At 46.8% G+C, this 21,652-nt stretch overlaps 1 protein-coding gene across 1 annotated transcript in view; it reads left to right on the top strand.

The window, feature by feature from the left end:
• Positions 1 to 3,238: 3,238 nt before the first annotated feature.
• mib2 (MIB E3 ubiquitin protein ligase 2) overlaps positions 3,239 to 21,652 on the top strand; it is a gene marked incomplete at its 3' end in the record, with an annotated part of 37,061 nt that continues 18,647 nt past the window's right edge. The window contains exons 1-4 of the mRNA XM_080014818.1: positions 3,239 to 3,326; positions 10,370 to 10,780; positions 12,796 to 12,967; positions 21,176 to 21,282. Coding sequence (XP_079870944.1) covers positions 3,296 to 3,326; positions 10,370 to 10,780; positions 12,796 to 12,967; positions 21,176 to 21,282 — 721 coding nt within the window. The 5' untranslated portion in view covers positions 3,239 to 3,295. The remainder of the gene's footprint in view (positions 3,327 to 10,369; positions 10,781 to 12,795; positions 12,968 to 21,175; positions 21,283 to 21,652) is intronic.

Consider the following 21,652-nt stretch of genomic DNA (forward strand, 5'->3'; position numbering starts at 1 on the left):
CAGAACCCAAAATGTTATGTGCACAAGCACTGAGACAGTGAGTTCTGCATGATAGGTCCCCTTTAATCCCATATTAAACCATCCAAATGAAGTAAATCAGTTGAAATCATAATAATTCATCCCAATATCAGAATTTCTTGATTTCAACACGGACAGCAACACGATGTGACATGAGTGCTGCTTCTCCCTGGTGTTTCCTTAGAAACCTCACAAACGGCTTCATTACGATTCGAGGCGTCCGTTTTCCTCACAACCGATACGTTTGCTAACAAATGTTTACATCAGTTTCCAATTCTTTACAGTTTGTGCCCAACTGGTGTTTCTCCCCCTCGCGGGACTGCGGGTAGAGAATCTTTCTTTATTGTTTTGAGGAGAGGGAAAACCTTGAAACTGCGATTTTAAAAATGTTTTCAAATCACTGAATCAATAATTCAAATGTATTGATCAGCTTGGCCGGCTTGATTTACGGCCCGGTGCCGCGGCACCATCACTCTGTGTTTACTGAGGCAGTTTCTTACATTAGGTAACATCATGCCCCTTGTATGGCTGGACTTGGTTGTGTGGTGCTACCGCTTTCAACAGAAATGTGGGTGGGTGTGGGGGTGCGTGGGTGTGGGCGGGGTGATATGATAGGACGCTAGTATCGGCGAGGGGTCGAGATTTAATGCACAGCAAAACGCTACCGAGAGCTGTTCGTGCAAATGACTTCACGACACAAGTCGGTTCTGCACTGTGGTGACGCTACACCCTGTTCAATTATTATTATTATTATTATTATTATTTGTATTTATTTTTTCCTCCACTGGTCATTCAAGGGCTAGCCCGCCTGCTCTATACTCAATATGTCAGTGCTGGCATCAGCAGAACGTTTTATTTTTAGTTTTTTTTGGGGCCGGATGTCGACCATATTGTTCATGTCTCACACAGCTGTGGCCACATTAAAGAGGAATGTTCCAAAGGCTACGGCTACACCCCCCCCAACGAACCCCAAGTCTGGCGCCCCCACCTTGTTTTCTATTTTTTTATCTTCTTCTGCTTCAACCTGGAGGGTACTGTGTGTGCGCGATTTTTTTATTTTTTTTATTTTTTATGGCAACTTGCAACACGGTAGATGCACGGAAACCAGTCTGCGATAGACTATATTAGCGTCACAGCAGGTGCCCATTCATCAAATTCTCCTGTCTCACTCTCTCTGCGCCCCCCCCCCGAGCAGCACACCCTCTTAAAATCACTCCTCCCGGACCCTCCCTCCCTCCGAACACGCTGCCCCTCCCCCTCCCTCTGTCCTCCGCTCTTCTGTGCTGTCTGTTCATCAGCAGCACAACAAATACCGTCCCCTTGGGGTCGCGTCTCTCGAGCGCCGCTCCTTGACGCGCATGTGCGACCCTTTGCTACAGGCGCGCCGTCGAGGTTTCGCCGCCAGCGAACGGCGGGGGGGGGCTCGCTGGAGCGCCGTCCGCCGTGTTTATGCCTGACTAGGGGAACGTGTGTGTGTGTGTGTGTGTGTGTGTGTGTGTGTGTGCGCGCTGCACGGGGAGCCACTTTCCCTCCCCCTTGCCATCCTCTCGTCCTCCGCCCTCTCCGGCTCTGGGGTAATCTTTGCTGACACGGCGCACAAAGGACTAAGCCCTGGCTGCATCTCTCGGCGGCGGCAGTGAAGAAGAAGAAGAAGAAGAGGAAGAAGAGGTAGAAACGGCGGTCCTCCTCCGCTGCTCTCCAGCTGTGACGGCAGCACCTGGAGCCGGGGGTTGAGCGACGCCGTGGCGCCCAGCGGCTCCGGAATACACCAGCCTCGCGACCCACCCCCCCACCACCCCCCTTCACTCTCCCCCTGCTGGCCCATTCATCACAGAGTGCTCCCTCTGTCAGCGCTAAGGAGCTGTTTTGTTTTCTCTTGGGCTAAACAGCCACTCCTCGGCCCGCCGGTCCCATCGTGCCCCCCCCCCTCACCGTTTAGCGGCAGGCGTATCTTCTGTTTGTTTCCCTCCCCTCATCCCGTCATCGTCTCATCTCGCCCCCACCCAACGGAGCTCTTCCAACAGGTAAACCTGCGCAGGAGCAGACGTGTAGAATTGCAATTTGCGGCGCTGTGGTTTTCCCCGTTTTCCCACAGGGTCCGATCTCGTTGGCGTTCGTCGGTGCCGGCGCGTTTCGCTCACCGACGTTAGGAATTTTCCTTTTTCTTTTTTTTTTCACAGAGGCAGAATGACCCGTGACTGTGGTCTACGCAGCACCTGACTGCCGCAAATTTGGCACATGTGCTTCGCTTTAGCTTCGAACACTGGAGACATTTCTTCATTGCTCATAGCTTTATTCGTAGTTTAAAATTAGAATAGCCAATGGACGAGCACGCTTCTCGAAGTATGCCACATGTCATTTGAAACTCTTGTTAAGCCTGGAGACTGGCTATGCGGGCAGGCATCTGACTAGCCTGGCTCGGAAAGGACACAGTTGTACTGTTTACCTCTCTTGTAGAAAGCTTCTCAGAGTAAAGTATTGACACGCTGTCGTTTGGGCTTTCGTTTGTCGTGGGTTTGCGTTTAGCCTAGAGGGTTATAATGGATCCTTGAAGCATCTGTTGTCAGGCAAAGTACAAGGCACTGAATTGTACATTAAGGTTCCAGGCCATTGTACTGAATGCCTACCTATTGACAAACTGGGAAGTTACAGCAGTGAGATATTCTGTACCGTCGCCATTTTAGCATTGGAGTGGCGAAAAAGAGTCCCAACCTTGTGACTGACGGCGTAGGTCGGCATGTTACCCAATGTTGACAGAAGCACAGGACATTCGGGATTATGCCGCTTTTCAGATCCATAGTTGAGGCAAACAGCTGACATGATTGAAGCTTCCCTCAGGAAACTGTGATCATATAGCACTGTCCCCAAATCAAAAGCCTGAGTGTGAAATTGGCGTTAATAGGATCAGCAAGGCCGCTCTGTCATTTGTCACATGTTATTAAGCAAACATTACATTACCCCCCCCCCCCCCCCCCCCCCTCCCTTTTGGCAGCAGATAGGTGGTCGGTCATGTCCTGTCCTTGAGTAACAACTGTGGAAATGGAAAACAGCCAAAGGGGTAGGAGACGACCCCGCTGCCTCCGAAACAAAAGAGCAAAGTTCACAGCCAAACAAATAGTTACGTCCGCTGGAAAAGGGGGTCTATTTCCCCCCTATTAGCAAGGCGACAGATTGGTGGGGACCGCCTTTCCCGACACTGCTGTCCCTCTGATATCATCTTGTGGCTACCTCGGCGGGAGGCTCACGGCGCGTCCCGGCGTAGCGGAATACAGGCGACATGTTCAGAAGCGGGTTGAAGATTATGGGCAGTGAGTATTCACATAAGACTGGTAAAATCAGGAAAGCGGCAGCCTAACGACTTGAAGGAGCCGGGGACGTATTGTCGTTCTAATCTTTTTAACTGCTTTAGGGAAAAACCAGCTTGCTGTGACGGAGGACTTCAAAAGTCCAAGTCCCCAGGGGACAATGAAAAAGTTTGCTGTAAAGACGCGATGAAATGCTTTTGTAGGAGCCAAGCACTGGCTGTGACTTTTTTTTTTGATTTTCTTTATTTTTTTGCTCCCAAGGTTCGTATCTTAGCCTTTAACGTAGCCTTTCACAGCATATTGTCATGGCTATGTTTGCTTGACACGTAACGTTTATGAGGAGAAATGGATTTGTCCCGCAGCGTTGACTAGCTTATTCCGTTTTGTATCTAGTGTGTTCATAAACCGTTTATATAGTCGTTGGATTATAAAGCCTAAGTAAGCAGACAGCTGTTGACTGAAAGACAATGAATTGAGCATTGTAGAAACCCAGTCCAAACCAGTTGAGGGTGTTTGTTTCTGTGGCCCATTGCCTAGTGTGATGTAATCATTCAAAATATGTTGTTTGCACAGTGTTCATATTGATTTTCCTGCAAACCCCTTCATCGCCAGATGTTTCACTTTTCATGCCTTATTGGCTTGGGCCTACTTCAATCTCACAGTGGCTCATAACACAGAGACAGCTAATTCTGCTAATGCTAATTGGTGGGATAAGCATTAAATAGATTAGCATGAGCTCGAATTGCTCTTTTCGGGTCTGGAGACTGTGTCCGTACATGTAACCTTTGGGTCATATTGGTGGCCAAAAAAGTATTCCTGCTTTAAAAAAAAAAAAAAAAAAAAAAAAAAAAATATATATATATATATATATATATATATATATATATATATATATATATATATAATTTTTTTCCTACTTTCAAGTCTGATGTATACAGAAAAAAAATGTCAATAAACGCATCTGTGTGCCATCGGAAGCATCTGTTTAGAGGCACCAGACTAACTGGAAACTAGCTAGAAGTCTTCTAATGCTCGCTTGCTAGCGAAGTAGTTTAACAAACGGGCTCAGTTGGCGGTGCTTTTGTTGCGGCGGTTGATCTAAAAGTGCAACCAAAACCGCTCACAAAGGTGAACAGGGCATTCAGTCTTTTCTGTATGGAATGCAAGTATAAAAGTGAGATAAGGTTCATGGTGTCATTGTGGCTTGAATAATGGCCTGAATGACTGGTACCACTACACTCAAGAGGGCGCGGCCAATCTCGAGCGCGATTTCTGCCCGGCGCAAGCGAGCCGTGCACAAACCAGAGAATGCGTTGCCGTGGCGATATTCTCCTGAAAGACAGGGGGCGATGTGCATGACCCCCCATGGGAAACGGAAAGGACTGCTGTAAACACCACAAAGAAGTTCTGAGGGAAGGCGCTGAATAACTAGAAAAGTAAAATTAAAATTTTAAATGTATGTATATTTGTTGTACTCGGTGCAGGTTTTTTGAATATAAAGTCTTGATTTTGTGCAAATTGTCGGTGTAAATGTTACAAAGAAGTCCTGCGGTATTACGATAGTCCAAACCTTTGGGCAGAGACACTATCTCCTTCCTTGAATTCATCGTCACCTGGTCATGCACGGATGGATCGTTCAGATGCCTGTACCCGCGGACCTCTTTGTGCAACCTTCCTTTGGAACGCGTCCACCTCGAATTACCTGAAGTGTGCGGCGTGGAATTCCAAAAATTGGGAGGCGTACACCCTCGCGCCAAATCGCCGTGCGGAGAGGTCACAAGCGCCGCAATGATGTCATTTATGGCGCGCGCACTAAACGACACTACGGCTGCGGCGGCTTTAAACCAGCCTTTAAGCACTGCCTCGTCTGTAGTTTGAGAAAATAATTTCATAATCTTTTTTTTTTTTTCTTGTTTGGCTCCATCAGCACAAACATTTGTGCTGATGGAGCTGTTAATGCCTTTTGTCCTGAGCAGAGAGAGGTAAGGACAAAGAAGCGTTTCAGAGTTGCATAAACACCCTCTGCCGCCATCTTATTGATATTTATGTGACAGGTAGTCCCAGTTGAGTAATTGCATGAAAAGAGTACTCATTTGAATTCTGATATGCAGACTAAAGGGGCTGGGAAGTTTTACTGTGTGTATCATTCTGCCTTACTAGCTTGCTTGCAAGCTAGTTAGGAAACTGCTTAGACTTAGCTCGGAAACACTTATGTCAGTTAATGTTATGTATATGTTAGTCCCGGAGAAGCCATCTTATTTGATAGTCAATAAAAGCCACATCTTGATAAACAGTTTTTTTTTAATTATTTTTTTATAGAACTGTTATATAAGGCAATATTTTACACTGTATATTAGCATGGCAGTAATTATCTATGACCAAATCCCAGTCGTGCTGCAATACAGTAGAAAGTCACCCACATCTTTGTGATATTGCTTAAATGCGATGCGATGTTTCTTGCACGTATGCATGAAACAAATTGTGATTCAGAGATGACATCCTCATTAGGGGGTCTATTTGTGACCGTGTGTCTACACATATGGGTGCTTTGCAGACCGAGTGTGTGTATGTGTGAGGGAAGAAGAGGTGATGTTGTCTTCGCAGATTGGCCCCGAGCGGTGTGTGACGGAAGTGGGTCCATCTGTCATCGAGAGGCAGAGAGCTGCCAATCCTCGCCGTTTTAGCTCTCAGACACAGATTGGCAGCGACATCTCGACGCACAGGTGGCCTGGCCGGAAGCCGCTTCCACCCTCCAGGGGACCGGGGTACGAAAGAGCCCCCTGGCCCCCGGACGGCCACCTCTGGAGCTACCACTGCCAGGCCTCTCTAGGCCCCTCACTGCACACGTACTGCCCATAGAGGCAGCTCCACCTACTGGCCGTAACCCCTTTTCCTTTGCTGAAACCACAGATTCTTTTTTTTTTTTTTTTTTTTTTTTTGGGACATTTTTATCCGTTTTTGATAATAACAAAACACTTGTATTGTCGACTGTACTGTATGTGCCCGGCCTAAGAAAAGCTCCCGGTGTGGAATGTTGCCCCCTGTAAATCTGGGATAAGTGCCACCCTTGCTGTGAAGTGTACTTCGCAAAACCAGCGCTGGTGTATTTATTACTGATAAGATACGAGTTTGCTTGAGCCACAATCCTTCTGGGAGGCACTGGGAGGATCAAGGTGTGGATGGATTGTGTTAAACAATTTGGAAAGTGGGTGGTAATGACGACTCCATCCGCCAAGGAGGGCAACGACTGTGTTGGCCACCCTACGGTCCTGCTTTGCCTGGACATTGGTAATTTCAAGTTCAAGAGATTATTTGTCACATACATATACATAGGGTCATACATATATGTAGTGATTTGTTGAGAGTGCCCTTTTTATTTCCTCTTACCAGCAAAAGATGTTCAATTTGGTCAATCTTGGTCCCCAGCTATTGCGTAACCTCTCGTCTCTCGCTAACCCCCACAGCCCTCCCACATACAGTCATCATTGCGCTGGCCAGTTATCCGCTGAATCCCTGAGAAACCCCCAGTGATATTGACGCATGTGACCTTGGAACATCTCCAGCTTTCCTTCGCATTGCAAAATTGTTCCAGAGGGTACACTACGAACGCGGAAGTCATCAGAGTTGGGAGAGATTTTCAATAATAATTACGCAAGACACTGCCCTGTCAGGATGCTTGATTCTCAGAAGTGAAAGGTTTAGACGGCCAATCTGGAGCCAGCCCCTTGACCCTGAAAAGCACACATTGTTCCCCTGGAAAACCGAATCTGCTGCCGTCACTGCCTTTCCATGAAGTAAATCAAATTCTGTAAACACACGTCCATTAAAAAAGAAAAAAAAATGGATGTACAATTTACCATATTACGTATTGACCAGACCTTGACCCTGAAGCAGCAGCCTCTGTTGTTGCTCGGCCCTTGTTTGGCTCATGTTGCACCGCTTTTTTGCAGGAGAAGTGGAAGTGGGGTGGACATTCTGTTTTTCACAGACTCTTAACAGATTCACCATCAACCGCACACGCTCAAATGTCATTAATCCAGTGAGGGAAAGAGGCTAAGCTGTGATTTTTGACCAGAAAGTGGGAGATTATTATTATTATTTTTTTTAACAAGCTTTGATCACCCTGGCCATGCCATGTTGTCTATGATGTCCATGCCTTTTAATACCCAAATGACATTGCAATCCTGATAAGCCTGCAGGTGTCAAACGATGCAGATGCAAATGATGCCGCCCTTTCAAACATTTTACAAAACTGCGGTATTTCTTCTTCGTTTCTTGTCCACCTTGGCCTGGTGAACGCAACACCACCCTCTAGTGCGGGGACTAACTTTACTGGGAAGTCCCCCCCCCCCCCCCCCCCTGCAGACCGCTACGCAAACATCTGCTCATGACACGGACTCTCGAGCGCAGATGCATGTCTCAAGCGAATTATCTGATGTGGTGAAGGCCGCCATGAAGTTAACAAAAACGGTGTGTGTGTGTGTGTGTGTGTGTGTGTGTGTGTGTGTGTGTGTGTGTGTGTGTGTGTGTGTGTGTGTGTGTGTGTGTGTGTGTGTGTGTGTGTGTGTGTGTGTGTGTGTGTGTGTGTGTGTGTCCAGTCCTCTCACCAGGATCAGATCCCCATATCACCCTGGAAAAGTTCCCCCTTCGTTTTGCTAACTCACGTCTCGAAAAATACTGCTTCCTACATTTATGTTTAGTCCTTCTGGCCAGCAGCACAAATTCAAATTACTGTAATCATCAATCGTGTGTGTGTGTGGGTGTGTGTCAGGGCTTGATTAGCACAGCAGGACGTAGCAGTGGTGTCCAGCTGCTCCCTCCTGAAGTGTGCCACCACACACAGCGAGGGCTCTTGACGTGTTGCTCGCAGGCAGCGCGAGGTTGGAGCAGTAGGGCGCCGGGAGGGGGCCAGGGGTGGGGGTTTATTCGACGTTAATGAGACACGTGGCAGGCGGTCTCGTACATTCCTCGGCAGCCGTTGATAAGCAGATAGCCGAACCGCACGGCGTGACGCGAGGTAAGGTGGTGGTTCCGAAATGTTTCCAGCAATAGCCATGAACTCGAGGACAGCAATTCTTTGTTTTCCTACACTGCATTGATTGTGGAGCTGACAGTATGGTTATTTAATTTTTACATCATTTTCGGGAAGTTGTACTTTGTCTGGTATCCACGCTCCCCTTTAACCACTTGTGATCAGATCTCACTTCCCCGCTCTACATGCAAATCTTGTGATTATAATAACAATATATCTATAATATAATCTCATAGAGAGAGATTTTGATTTATTTTTAATTAGATTTACGTTGTGGTAAATGGAAAAATGTAAACCTAACTCAGAGAATTGGAGCCAAGGTTTTTTTATTTTTTTATTTTATCTTCTGCAGACGGCCCCGTGCATGCGTGCCGGTTCCTGACTGCTGTGCCTGTGTTTTTATTGTAGATGAATTTATCTTAATTTGTTTCCTACACGTATGAAACAAAATTCTTAAACACAAATGAGTTAAGGGACTGTCCGTTTCCGTTGCTTTCCAAAAAACCTGCTCGTCTCCCCATTGCTTTCCATTGCAATGGGACTTAATTTAGTAACAACTGGATGTTTTGTGTAAGTACTTGTAAATAATAAATCCTGCACTTCTGTAACGTGGAGACCCCATATGCTGCATTACATTACGTTCTATGCACGTGCCCCCACCCACCTCCTCCTTCCGGATAAAATCGCTAATTGGAATTTTGCACGATCGCCCAAGCCTATCTTCTGACAGATATAAAGCAAATCTAACCCTGTATCAGTATGGTGTAATGACAAATGTATTTGTGTGTCTTTCATTCGGAACAGGTTGGTTTTGTACACTTGCCCAATCTGCACGGTCACCTAAAAATCTGAAATTGCCTGTGAAATCACATGGGGGAGATAGGACAGAGCTGGTGCTGCAGTGAATGGCAACGTAGCAAGTAGAACTGATGCAGAGAGAGGCTCAGTTTTTTTTTTTTTTTTTTTTTGTTATTTTATATTTAGATTTATTTCTGAGTTTCCTACTTGTATGAAACGTAAACATTATTAAGACGGTTCCGCTCCGTCCCCCTGGGAGCGGCCCCGCTGTGCCCCATCTCGCTCTCTGGGGAGAGATGCTTTTTATTTTTGAAAAAGACAGTTTCCATTTTAGATTTTGATTCCTTTCCGAGTTTCCTACTTATGTGAAATGGAAAAACGTAAACAAAACTAAGAGGCGGTTCTGCTCCGTCCCACTGGGAGTGGTCCCGCTGCGCCCATTCTCTCCGGAGAGGCTCAGTCCGAGAGAAAAAGGCAGGGTGTGTTTCTATTTTATATTGATATTTATTTGTTTTCTTTCATTTCCTACTTGAATGAAACAAAACAAAGCCTGTGCATGTTGTGCTGTGTTCACGCACATCTCGTGACATACTCTTGAACTTTACCGCGGTCTCCGTTGGTATGGGGCTTTATTTTGTAATAACTGGATTTGTGAGTAAATACTCTTTACCTCTAAATAATAAATCCTGCACTTCTGTAACAGGGAGGCCTCTCAATCCACAGAGCCATCGATATCAGCCCTTCCACTCTGCTTCTCGGGTGCTTATGCAGGCACTAGCCTCAGCCGTGTTATTTATTTTGTTTGTATTTCATGTTGTTAAAGCTAGCGTTGTGCAACCTGCACAAACACAGTACTCCACCATCCTAAATTGCTGTGAAACTAAAACTGACTGGCCTGCCGAGTCCGATTGACTAGCACCCTGCGACCGTGCTGTGGCAGAGTAGACGTCGACGTCCCCCCTCTGTGACGTCACCGGCCGAGATGTAAAACAACGGGCCTTTTTATGGCGAACTTAACACCTTCATTTTTTTTCTCCTTTTCCTGCCCTTTCTGAATGTAAAAAAATTGTAAATTGATTTAGAAAATTTAACCCGATAGTTGCTCTTTAAAGTGTTTGTCTCATAGTGAGTATGAGTGCCGAGCAGCATTTCCATCACATTCTTCCACTGTGACACACCTCCACTAACCCTCTCCTTCATGACTCCTCGTCCGCAGTCAGCCCTGATCTGTTCCCGGAAGCGCTCCTGGTGCCGTCCCTGCACGCCCTGTCCTCCGGGCGGGCGGGCACCGCTCTGCAGAGGTCCCGGAGGCGCAGCAGCAGCAGCAACAACAACAACAGCCACAGAACCGGCAGGCCCCGGCCCCCGCACGCTGCCCCCGGGCCGGGCCCCGGCAGAGGCAACATGGAGGTGGGCATGCGTGTGGTGCGTGGCCTGGACTGGAAGTGGGGGAACCAGGACGACAGCGAGGGCCACGTGGGCACGGTGGTGGAGATCGGCCGGCAGGGCAGCACCACCACGCCTGACAAGACTGTGGTGGTGCAGTGGGACAGCGGAACCCGCACCAACTACCGGACGGGCTACCAGGGAGCCTACGACCTGCTGCTGTACGACAACGCCCAAATCGGTGAGCTTCCCCCGCCCTTTTTCTCATTTATTTCTCCTCGCCTCGGTCAAAGCAAACAAAAAAATATTCCCCATCAAGCATGACACTTTCAGGTTTCCAGCGCCTGGTCGGACCGAAATGACATGCGCTAATGCAGCATTACATTTGCCATTTGCCGTATTAAAAGCAGCATTTTTCTGCCTCAGAAGATTGGCCTTTTAACTAATGGAGCGAAAGAACGGGGACAGAGTGGAGAGCTGAGGATGGGCTGCGAGCAGGCGGCCGTGGAAGAGGATTATTTTTATCACCAGTGTGTTGTCTGCTTTGATTTCAGTACTGACAAAGTAACACATGCTGTTATGCTTGAGTGATTTTCCATATTACAGATATCAAATAATGCAATCATAATTCTTCTTCTTCTTCGTCTTCTTCTTCGTCTTCTTCTTCTTCATAGCATTTATAAATCATTGGATTGGACAGGCTGAACACTGGTTAGTCACCTGCCACTGCCATGATTCATTAACGCCCCAGAGTGATCACACCAGTCTGATTGGCTTTTCTTTAATCTTTATTATTATAATGTTTCATGAACTGGTCACATCGTCATTTCCATTAAATATCCTCAAGAGATGTGCATTGTTGAGCCTCTCATGTATTTTTATTTTTTTTAGGTAAAGGCTTTTTTTACACTACTGAAAGTTCTCAAGATTAGCCCTGATGGCTGGCATCAAAGGCCCAATCTTTCTAATTTCAGTCTATATTGAGATGCCTTTTCCCCTACAAAGTTATATGTGACTGCATCCATCTACACAGATCAGCCACAACATTAAAACCACTGACAGGTGAATTGAATAACATTGCTCATCTGGTTCCAATGGCACCTGTCAAGGGGTGGGATATATTAGGCAGCAAGTGAACAGTCAGATGTCGAAGTTGATGTGTTGGAAGAAGGAGAAATTGAAAAGCCTAAGGATCTGAGCCACTTTGACAAGGACCAAGTTGTGATGGCTAGAAGACTGGGTCGGAACATCTCCAAAACGACAGATCTATTTCCTGTTATTGAGTGGTTTGTACCTACCAAAAGTTGTCCAAGGACAAGCGGTGAACCGGCGACTGGGTCACGTGCGCCCATGGGCTCAATGCGGGCGGAGAGCGAAGTCTAGCCCGTCTGGTCCGATCCCACAGAAGAGATACTGTAGAACAAATGGCTGAAAAAGTTAATGCTGCTACGATAGAAAGCTGTCAGAACACACAGTGCATCACAGCTTGCTGCCCATGCTGACCCCTGACCGGTGCCAAAAGTGCCTTCAGTGGGCACATGAGCGTTAGAACTGGATCATGGAGCAATGGATGTGGATGTGCCATGTGGATGGCCGTGGTTAGCATCCGATCGAGCATATGTGGGATGTGCTGGAACAACAAGCCCAATCCACCCGGGGGCCCCACCTCTTAACTTCAGGACTTAAAGGATCTGCTGCCAACGTCTTGGTGCCAGATACCACAGGACGCCTTCAGAGGTCTTGTAGAGTCCATGCGTGGTCAGAGCTGTTTTGGCGGCACGAGGGGCAGCTACACAATATTAGTGGTTATTAGTGGTAGTTTTAATGTTGTGGCTCATCGATGAAAACAACAATGACAGGAGAGTCCCTCCCATATCCATCTTGATCTCTCACTAAGTGAGAAGCTACTTTAGTCGGGTGTCTAGGGGCAGGTTTATGCACACGGTGGGTGAAGGTTGGTTGGATGAAATCCAAAATCTGTTACACCCGCCGTCAAATGTGATTTGTTTGTGATTTCGTTCACAAAGGAGATTTCCAGCCGCATTCTTTCCAAGGAATTGGGGGGGAAAAAACTATGATGTTGGACCTTTAATTTAAAACACTTATAGCCTGAATGGGTTTCAGTTACAAACCAAATATCTCAGAAGGTATTGACGGTCATATCGGCGTTCAAAAACAAGAGTCAAAATTCACGACCATTTAAGGACGTTGTATTCCCGGACCTTCTTGACCACCTCATCCGCTCCACTCCCCCAGGCGTACGTCACTCAAACATCATCTGTGACAGCTGCAAGAAGCACGGCATCATGGGAATGCGCTGGAAGTGCAAGGTGTGCTTCGACTATGACCTGTGCACCCAGTGCTACATGAACAACAAGCACGACCTGAGTCACGCCTTCGAGCGCTACGAGACTGCGCATTCGCAACCGTGAGTACACCGCCGCCCTAGTTAATGTCGTCCGCAGGTTGCGATGGACACCTCTGCTAAAAGCCTTCATTTCACTGGCTTGTGCCAGGAACTCCCTTTTAAGTGAAGGTGTCACAGCAGCACAGTTATTGGGTTAAAAAAAAAAAGTCGTGAGGTAGTTTTGGTACACGTCCACAAATTTTCACACGCTGAGGACATCACAGTCCCAATTATAGGTGGTGCCCTTTGTCTTTAATTACCTTTTTTTAAGTAAAACACCTTTCAGTGAGCTAGTCAAATCACAAACTATATCAGTCAGTACGGAGCGAAGCAGAATGTGATTTCCAGGCAAAACGGCATTGCTGTACCAAGAGCAAAACCTTGATGTGACTCTACCTCCCAAGGCTATTGAGGCTTTCTGCAGTCTGTCTTTCTCGCCTGACCCCTCTCCCACAAAGCACTTCTTGTTCCCTTCCAGTCTGTCTCTGCCTCTTCGCCTCTTACATAGAACTGATTATATTTAGCAACAAAAAGAGAAAATTCTCTTCTGACCCCCCACCCCCCCGAATCTAGTCCCATATTAAGTATGCATATGCGCTGTATGAGCCTCCCAATGAAAGCACTGCACTGTTGTGTTATTACTTTAATACTTAATGGCCCAAGTATTTGGAAAGTCCTCAACGCAGACTTGGTGTCCCCTGTTCCGTTTGTTTAATTTGAATTCACATTCCCCTGTGGCACGGTGGCGCAGTGCATTGCACTGCTGCCTCACAGCAAGAAGGTCCTGGGTTCGATTCCCGCCTGGGGCGCTGTTGGCACCGTGCTCCGGCGGGTTATCTTCCAAAAACAGGAGCCTTTCTGTGTGGAGTTTGCATGTTCTCCCCGTGTTCACATGGGGTTTCCTCCACCTCACGTCAGTAAGGACCCCCACCAAAAACATGCACCCATCATCGTCTGACCAGCGATGGACACTTATCACCTGGTCCCCGGGCGCGTCCACGTATGCTGCCCACTGCTCCTGGCTGTGCCCCCGGAGGAAGGACAAGCCAGGATGGGTCAAAAGCAGAGGAGCCATTTCACCGGCCACCATCAAGCATGTGCATGTGTGTGTGTGTGCAAGCATGTGTTGTGGAGTGTCGTGTGACGATTAAAGACTGTTTCTTCTGTTTCCCTTTTTACCTCGCCTGCATAAGCCAACATCTGTGTAAAGGTATTCAATGTTCTTAAATATGGTAAGTGATAAAGCTCATCGTCAGATCACACAAAGCCCTTAAAAAAAAAAAAAAGGAACTTCTAATTTGCAAATAAAAGTTAAAAAAAAGAATCGAAAGATAATCCCTATCATTTGGCTGGCGTATCTCCAATAAGGGAGGAACGATTTAATAGATTCACGTTCGGCTTTGGCGGAGCCGACTGGGACGGCGATTTCCAAGTGTCTTAATGCGTCCGGGTTTTACCAAAGCAACTTCCCTTCCCCGTTCCACCCTGCTGCATCAATTCACAGTAGAGCTCGCGGCTCCGCAGGCTCTGTCTGAATGTCAACCGGCGGGACCCCTTCCCATTTTAACGGGTTGGGGTCACGTCCGGGACCCATTAAAAAAGAACACAAAATTTGTCCGTGTTTGAGACCTCCGTCCCACCTACTCTCGTAAGTTAATGGGCTTTTTTTCCAGTAAGTGTTGGACACACACACACAACCTTGCCTCATGTACATTTAGTAAAAAAAATAAAAATAAAGAAAGCCAATTCATTTAAATCCTACCAACGTATAAAGAAAATATATCTACGCGCAAATAAACGCTTAAAGTCGATAAATAATATATAATGTAATAATAATAATGTATTCGCCGACGTGTTGGGAGTTCTGAACCGTGTCCGGTGCCGTGAGACAAGAACCCCCGCCCGAAGCCCAAACAGTACAGGGACCACCCAGCCCCGTCTTGACAGAGCCCCCCCCCCCTGGGCACACCTTGTCTGCCACCGCAGGTTCTTGTTTCTCTCGTATTGATTTCTAGTCGGAGGCCCGAAACGCTGTGTCGGCTCAGCAGTGTCCTTCATTAAAGCCAGAGTCCACTCGGTCAAACGGCCGCCTCTCCACGACCTCTCACGGCGTCCCGGGGATAAATTACGAGCCTTTTCACTCTTGGGGTCATTCGTCACGATGTGTCATATGGAGTTTGGGGGGAGGGGGGTGCAAGCCTTTTGACGACAGGCGAAACAATGACGACTCCTAAATTCTTCAAACGTGTCGTTTTTAACGCGGCCCTCGACTCATTACGACGACGTCTTTCGGGCGGTGCCCTTGCAGCGTTCGAGGCGGGAATCCTCTGTGCTCCATGTGAAATAACATGATGTCGGGGGCATTGAAGTGTTGGGTTTGAAAGCATGGTCGCTGGGCCCTCTTTCCGAACACCCGTGTCCGGATCGATTGACCGGTTTTGCAGACGCTGTGTCTAGTGTCGGAGTGGTCCCCCTCCTCTTTAATGATAATGTGTCCGACAGCTTTTAAAATTGAGTTGTATAATTGTTTTTTTTACCCGTCGCAATAAATGTGTTGCACTTCATTTTAGTATTTAAGGCAATTGCGCTTCTGTATTTTTTCCCAGAGGAGTGATGCAATTGACTACAAGATGTAATTGTTTTTGATGAAAAACACCTGTTACCGTGGTTGCCAGCGGGACCAGATTATTTCAAGGGGGATTGTCACCATATCGTTTGAGTTTTCCAAAAACCCTGAAATAGAGACGAAATGTGTAAACAATGTTAAAATTGAGCTTTTCGTCAGGAAAATTGTCGTGCGTGTTAACTAGTAAACATTGGTCTAAAACTCAATTTGACGCTGGTGTGGTCCTTTACATCTAGAGCTGGAAAAAGACAGCGCAACTGGAATTCAAATCACACACAGCGTGTATTTACTCCTCATCTTTTTAACCCGGACCCTCTCGCTACAAAGTTATGAATCGGTGCTGCCGGCAAGATGGCGCCGATGAAGATTCCGCAGACGACGGGAGACGCCGATGACACCAGATACCGGCGAGGGCCGACTTTTGTCATGCCCCAAAACCCAACTCGTGTCCGCGCCTCTAATCCGATTCACATCTCCCAACTCCAGGCACTGCGTTCGAGATGTGGAGCCTGTCTCTCCACTCGCCGCTGTTCTAAATGGACCGCCGTCGCACCCATTATGCGTCGCGGCTCCCTCCGTTGTGCGGCGCAGAAAGATTATTTCGCCGTGACATCAGACGCATTAATGGAATATCTGCTCTGTAAAAGTGGCAAAAAAGAAAACGGGAGAGAGAGTGACTCAGCTGAAGTCATTCATCCTGCAATGATGTGAATGGAGCCTTCAGACATCTCCGCCCTTGGTTAACGACGACGCATGATGAAAAGGTTTGCTTGATGGCGTTGGGGGTGGTGGTGGTGGTGGGGGGGGGGGAATCTCTCGATTTCACGCCATACAAATGCGAGTGTTTATCAGCTGGAAACCACGGGGTCGTGCCGCACAATAAAATGCTTGACAAATATAGAAGCACATCAACGGTGCTAATGTAATGTTCAGCCCCTTTGGAAATTTTATACAGCTGTTTAAGTACAGAAATAGCCCACGCATTGAGTTGGCGGTCGTCAGATAAAAGTCAAAATACATTTAGGCAGAAAGGAGAAATAACTGGAATTAGTGGGGGGTGAAAAGCCAGGAAAAAGTGACTCCAGTGATGGGCATGTTGCCAATTAGATTTAAGTCACTTAGATATTAAAATATTATTGGAACAAATTAAAATGTTTTTTGTCTTGTATATGATCCCTAAAATAATGCCATTTAAGTGGATAAAAAATTAAGTTATTATTATTAAGGTAATTTTATAATTGGGTTTTTTTGTATTGATTTGAAATTGATATTTTATTATGTTTTTCATATCTTATCTTTTTTTAAAGCATTTTAAAAAGTCCTTTAAAAAAACATGAAATCTTTGCCTTTCGTACCTTTACTTTGTCGTCCAAATACAAGTTGGGGTCTGGGAAAAGTTTTCCTTATAGATTATCAGCTGGAAATAAATATAGAGGAAAATTTAATCTCAGAATTTTGAGATTCATAGAAATGGTACTCTGGTCTAGTAGGTAGTCAATATATTTTTTTTAGTGTGTATTAAAACACGAATTGTCTCTTGGAATAATTCAGCATTAAACTGATTATTTTACAAACTGCTTTTCAAATACCAAATTTCAAGTTTTTGAAAATCACAAAAGGAAACAAGCGCATATTTTTCTTAATGGGTTTATATAAAAAGCCTGTTTATCTAATCTATCTATCTATCTTTATTCTTTCATTTAATTCAATTTCAATAAACTGCCTCAAAGTTTCCCGTGCCACATTTGCTCCTCTTTATTGCCCAGCCAAGGGAGAGTAAAAAAAAAAAAAAAAAGTCAAAACATCACATGAAAATCACATCCTCACTTGGCCTCTTTACGCCTATTATGTGTGGTGCCAAACACACTCCCTCACTCCCTCTTCCTCTCTTTATCTGTCTCCTAGGACCTTGATGGCCCACATTTCACTTAAAGCAATAATGTAGTGCATTACATAAGGCTGACTTATGAATGGAAAATTTAACTTGCTTACTTTGAAGGGACACGGGGCTTTGCTTCTGACAGCCACATTCCAGAATTGGTTTGCTTAAATCGAGGTGGGCCACGCTGCACCAAAGGGTTTGTCAGAAGGACTTACCGCCTCATGTTCCATTGTAATCACAACAGTCTTAGCCAGATTAGCAATCTATCATTGTCACATGGGCAGATTAGCGCGCTACCTTTTTTCAATTTCCTAGAAGATGTCTCAGGGTCATGCCCTCTGGCACTCGGAACATGCTTAACTGTGCACTGTGTACACGGGCACAGAAAATAACTGAATTTTCCTCTCATGCATCTCCATGTTCCGATGGCGTTTATTTGGTCGTATGTGAACACTGGTCGAAAAGGTATTTCAGGCCATCATCCCCTCACAGTACAACTTTGATTGAGGTTTTGCCGCAAACATTATAGCGGGGGCTGTTTTTGTTTATTGTTCTCAATGGCGTATTGTGAGCTGCATTTAGTCTGTAACATGTTAAGTAGAACATAGACGTGTGTGTAGGCGTGCTGACAGCACTTACTTAAGGCAGCATATGTGCACCATATGTTTATGGGCTGGGGGGGGGGGGGTGTTGGACGACGACAACAACAACAACAACTTTGCAGTTTATCGGCTCGAGGCGAACTGGACCCTTAATCCCTTTCACACAACGCCACCTGGACACCTCCACCGGAACGGTCGCATTTCGGCGCCATCTTACCCTCTAGCCTCTCCCGGCCCTTCCCAGAGCTCCGACTAATTCTCAGTCACGTCAACAAGTCTTTTGAGTCTCTGACCCCGCCGTGATCTCGAGGAAAGGAGCGGGCAGTTGGTCGGAAGGGATTAGAAGATCTGGATCCCTTGGGAAGGGTTTGTTTGGCTCTCTCCTGCTCCTCCGTTCCGCCCGACAGAGGAACAACAAATCAAATTCCGGAGCAGCCCGTGTCATATCGCTGCACACAACACCCATCAATCTCTGTTGACAACCTCATGACTGTATGATCTTTTTGGAGGGGGTGTTTGGGCTGGATCCAGTTATTTATTTATTTATTTATTTATTTTTAATCTCCTGCTTTTTTTTCTTTTCCTTTTAAACCAATTCCTGCATAAACTGGCCTGCTTCCTTGCCACGGCCGCCAGATGAGGAAGTGTGTAAATACGTTGTTGGAGTTGGCCTGAGCACAGCATCAAAATCGTTCTTTCTTGAGTTCCTAAATTCCCGGGGTGTTGATCTTAACGAACGTGATCAGGGAACGCTAGATATCTTGAGGCATTTGAGGACATGGCATTCAGTCCCACGCACGGATACAGTAGCTTTGCTTTCCGATCGTGTGATGTCTGGTTGCCCCGCTGTCTAAGGATTAGAAGCAAAGCCCTGTTTTTTAGGGACACGCACACACACCTACACAAACACACACATCTGACCTCACCATAGTCCTTTCCCCGGCTCAGACAGTTCCACATTGAGATTTACGGTTAAGTCACTAAGACGCAAGGCTAGCACGGGTCCTTGACAGCAGGACGGGTAAAGCTAGAAGATCGTGCTGATGGCAGGTTACACCAGCCAGAGCTAGCGCCAAGAGTTTATGGACAACCAGTGGAGCAAAGCCTCGCTGAGGCTCCCTGGGGAAGGCTACCTGCAGGAGACGGACTTGTTCAACATCACTCGGGGTTTCGCTAAAGACTTTCTTCTGTCTAGCCGGAGCGAGCCGACAGGAAGAGACGGAAGCTGGATCCTCTGTGATAAAGTATGGGAATAGGCAGCTCCTTTGCCCAGAGATCCGATCAAATCTTTACCATACGGTAGGTCGGCTCTCACCCTGAAGACGCGATTGTCCGAAATGGTCCCTGACCCTCATGAGGGTTTTCTTTCTTTTCTCTCATGTTTGTTGGCTCGTGTGCCAGAATCTCAAGCGTTGACAGCGTTGTTGATGTCAGCAGCCAAGGAGAGGATTCACCAAGATGTGTTTCCACTTAAGAGTTGTTCCAGGCCATCAGCGGCCCTGTCAGAACAAAGTGCTATTCCTAATATGGATGAGTATACAAGTGCATGTAGGCCACCCCCGCCCCCCTCCTCATCTTTTTGGCGAGAGCTGTAACAGTGTCGCTCACCGGTGCTGTAGATTTATAGCTCTCTCCACTGAGGATTTGGCTTCCTTTTATATCTGTTTATCTAAACTTGCTGCATGCATATGACAATGCCTGTGTTTTTGTTTTTTTTATGACAGCTGTAAAGTGTGAAATGTTTTGCTTGCCACCGCTCGGTATGTAAAGGAGGTTCGGGGGAAATCTTGGTGCTGGCGTTCAGTCTATCCTGGGATTTAAATGAGTTGTATTGCACCCTTCGCTGCCAGCCTCCTGTCCTTCAACAAAATCTCGCGTACGGACTCAATGTAAACACCCAACGCAGCCGCTCGTAATGTGTAACATGTTCCGTGGGGCAGTTTGCTCAGCTGTGTTTTGATGCAGAATAGGTCTTGTACTCTCCCTCCACAGAGTGAGCTTGGCACCCGAACAGAATCCCCAGTGGCTCATCCTCAAAGGAATCTCCGAGGGGGTTAAAGTGTTGCGTGGACCTGATTGGGGTTTTGCGGCAACCAGGACATGTTATTCAGTCCCACACACAGATACAGTAGCTTTGCTTTCTGATCGTGTGATGTCTGGTTGCCCCGCTGTCTAAGGACTAGAAGCAAAGCCCTGTTTTTAGAGAGACACACACCTGCATCTGACCTCACCGTAGTCCTGCCCCCGCTCAGACAGTTCCACATTGAGATTTACGGTTAAATTACAAAGATGCAAGGCTAGCACGGGTCCTTGACAGCAGGATCGGTAAAGCTAGAAGAGATGGAAGCTGGATTGTGCCCTCTGTGTTAAAGTATGGGAATAGGCAGCTCCTTTGCTCCGAGATCCGATCAAATCTTTACCATACGGTAGGTCGGCTCTCGCCCTGAAGACGCGATTGTCTGAAATGGTCCCTGACTCTCATGAGGGTTTTCTTTCTTTTCTCTCATGTTTTTTGGCTGGTGTGCCGGAATCTCAAGCGTTGACAGCGTTGATGTCAGCAGCCAAGGAGAGGATTCACCTCCATGTGTTTCCACTTAAGAGTTGTTCCAGGCCATCAGCGGCCCTGTCAGAACAAAGTGCTATTCCTAATATGGATGAGTATACAAGTGCATGTAGGCCACCCCCGTCCCCTCCTCATCTTTTTGGCGAGAGCTGTAACAGTGTCGCTCACCGGTGCTGTAGATTTATAGCTCTCTCCACTGAGGATATGGCTTCCTTTTATATCTGTTTATCTAAACTTGCTTCATTCATATGACAATACCTGTGTTTTTTGTTTTTTTATAACAGCTGTAAAGTGTGAAATGTTTTGCTTGCCACCGCTCAGTATGTAAAGGAGGTTCGGGGGAAATCTTGGTGCTGGCGTTCAGTCTATCCTGGGATTTAAATTAGTTGTATTGCACCCTTCGCTGCCAGCCTCCAGTCCTTAAAAAAAAAAAATCTCCCGTACGGACTCAATGTAAACACGCAACGCGGCCGCTCGTGATGTGTAACATGTTCCGTGGGGCAGTTTGCTCAGCTGTGTTTTGATGGAGAATGTGTTTTGTACTCTCCCTCCACAGAGTGAGCTTGGCACCCAGACAGAATCTCCAGCGGCTCATCCTCAAAGGAATCTTTCAGGGGGTTAAAGTGGTTCGTGGACCTGATTGGGATTGGGGCAACCAGGACGGTGAGTTTTGGGCGGGGGAGGGGCGGTTCGGTCAATCTCAGTCGGGGGGGGGGGGGGGGGGACACTGGCATGTCCGCACCCCCACCCCTCCTCTTCAGTGTGACGCTGCAACACTTCAAAGTATTTCGCTTCCCATAATAACATTTTACCATCACGGCTCATTAACCCGATGCCATGTTTCCACGTTAATGGGTGCGTCTGCATGCATTTATGACGCCTGTGACTCACTTAAGTCTGTTTCCCAGATGTGTGTGTGTGTGTGCGTGAACGTGTGTGTGTGCGTATGCGTGTGTGTGATCCTGCTTGGTAGAACTCACGTCCCTTGTTGTTCCACTTTTGTTCAGCGGCCTCTGCAGCATCAAATACAAGG

This window comes from Zeus faber, assembly GCF_960531495.2.
Source record: "Zeus faber genome assembly, chromosome: 15".
In the NCBI taxonomy this organism is placed as follows: domain Eukaryota; kingdom Metazoa; phylum Chordata; class Actinopteri; order Zeiformes; family Zeidae; genus Zeus; species Zeus faber.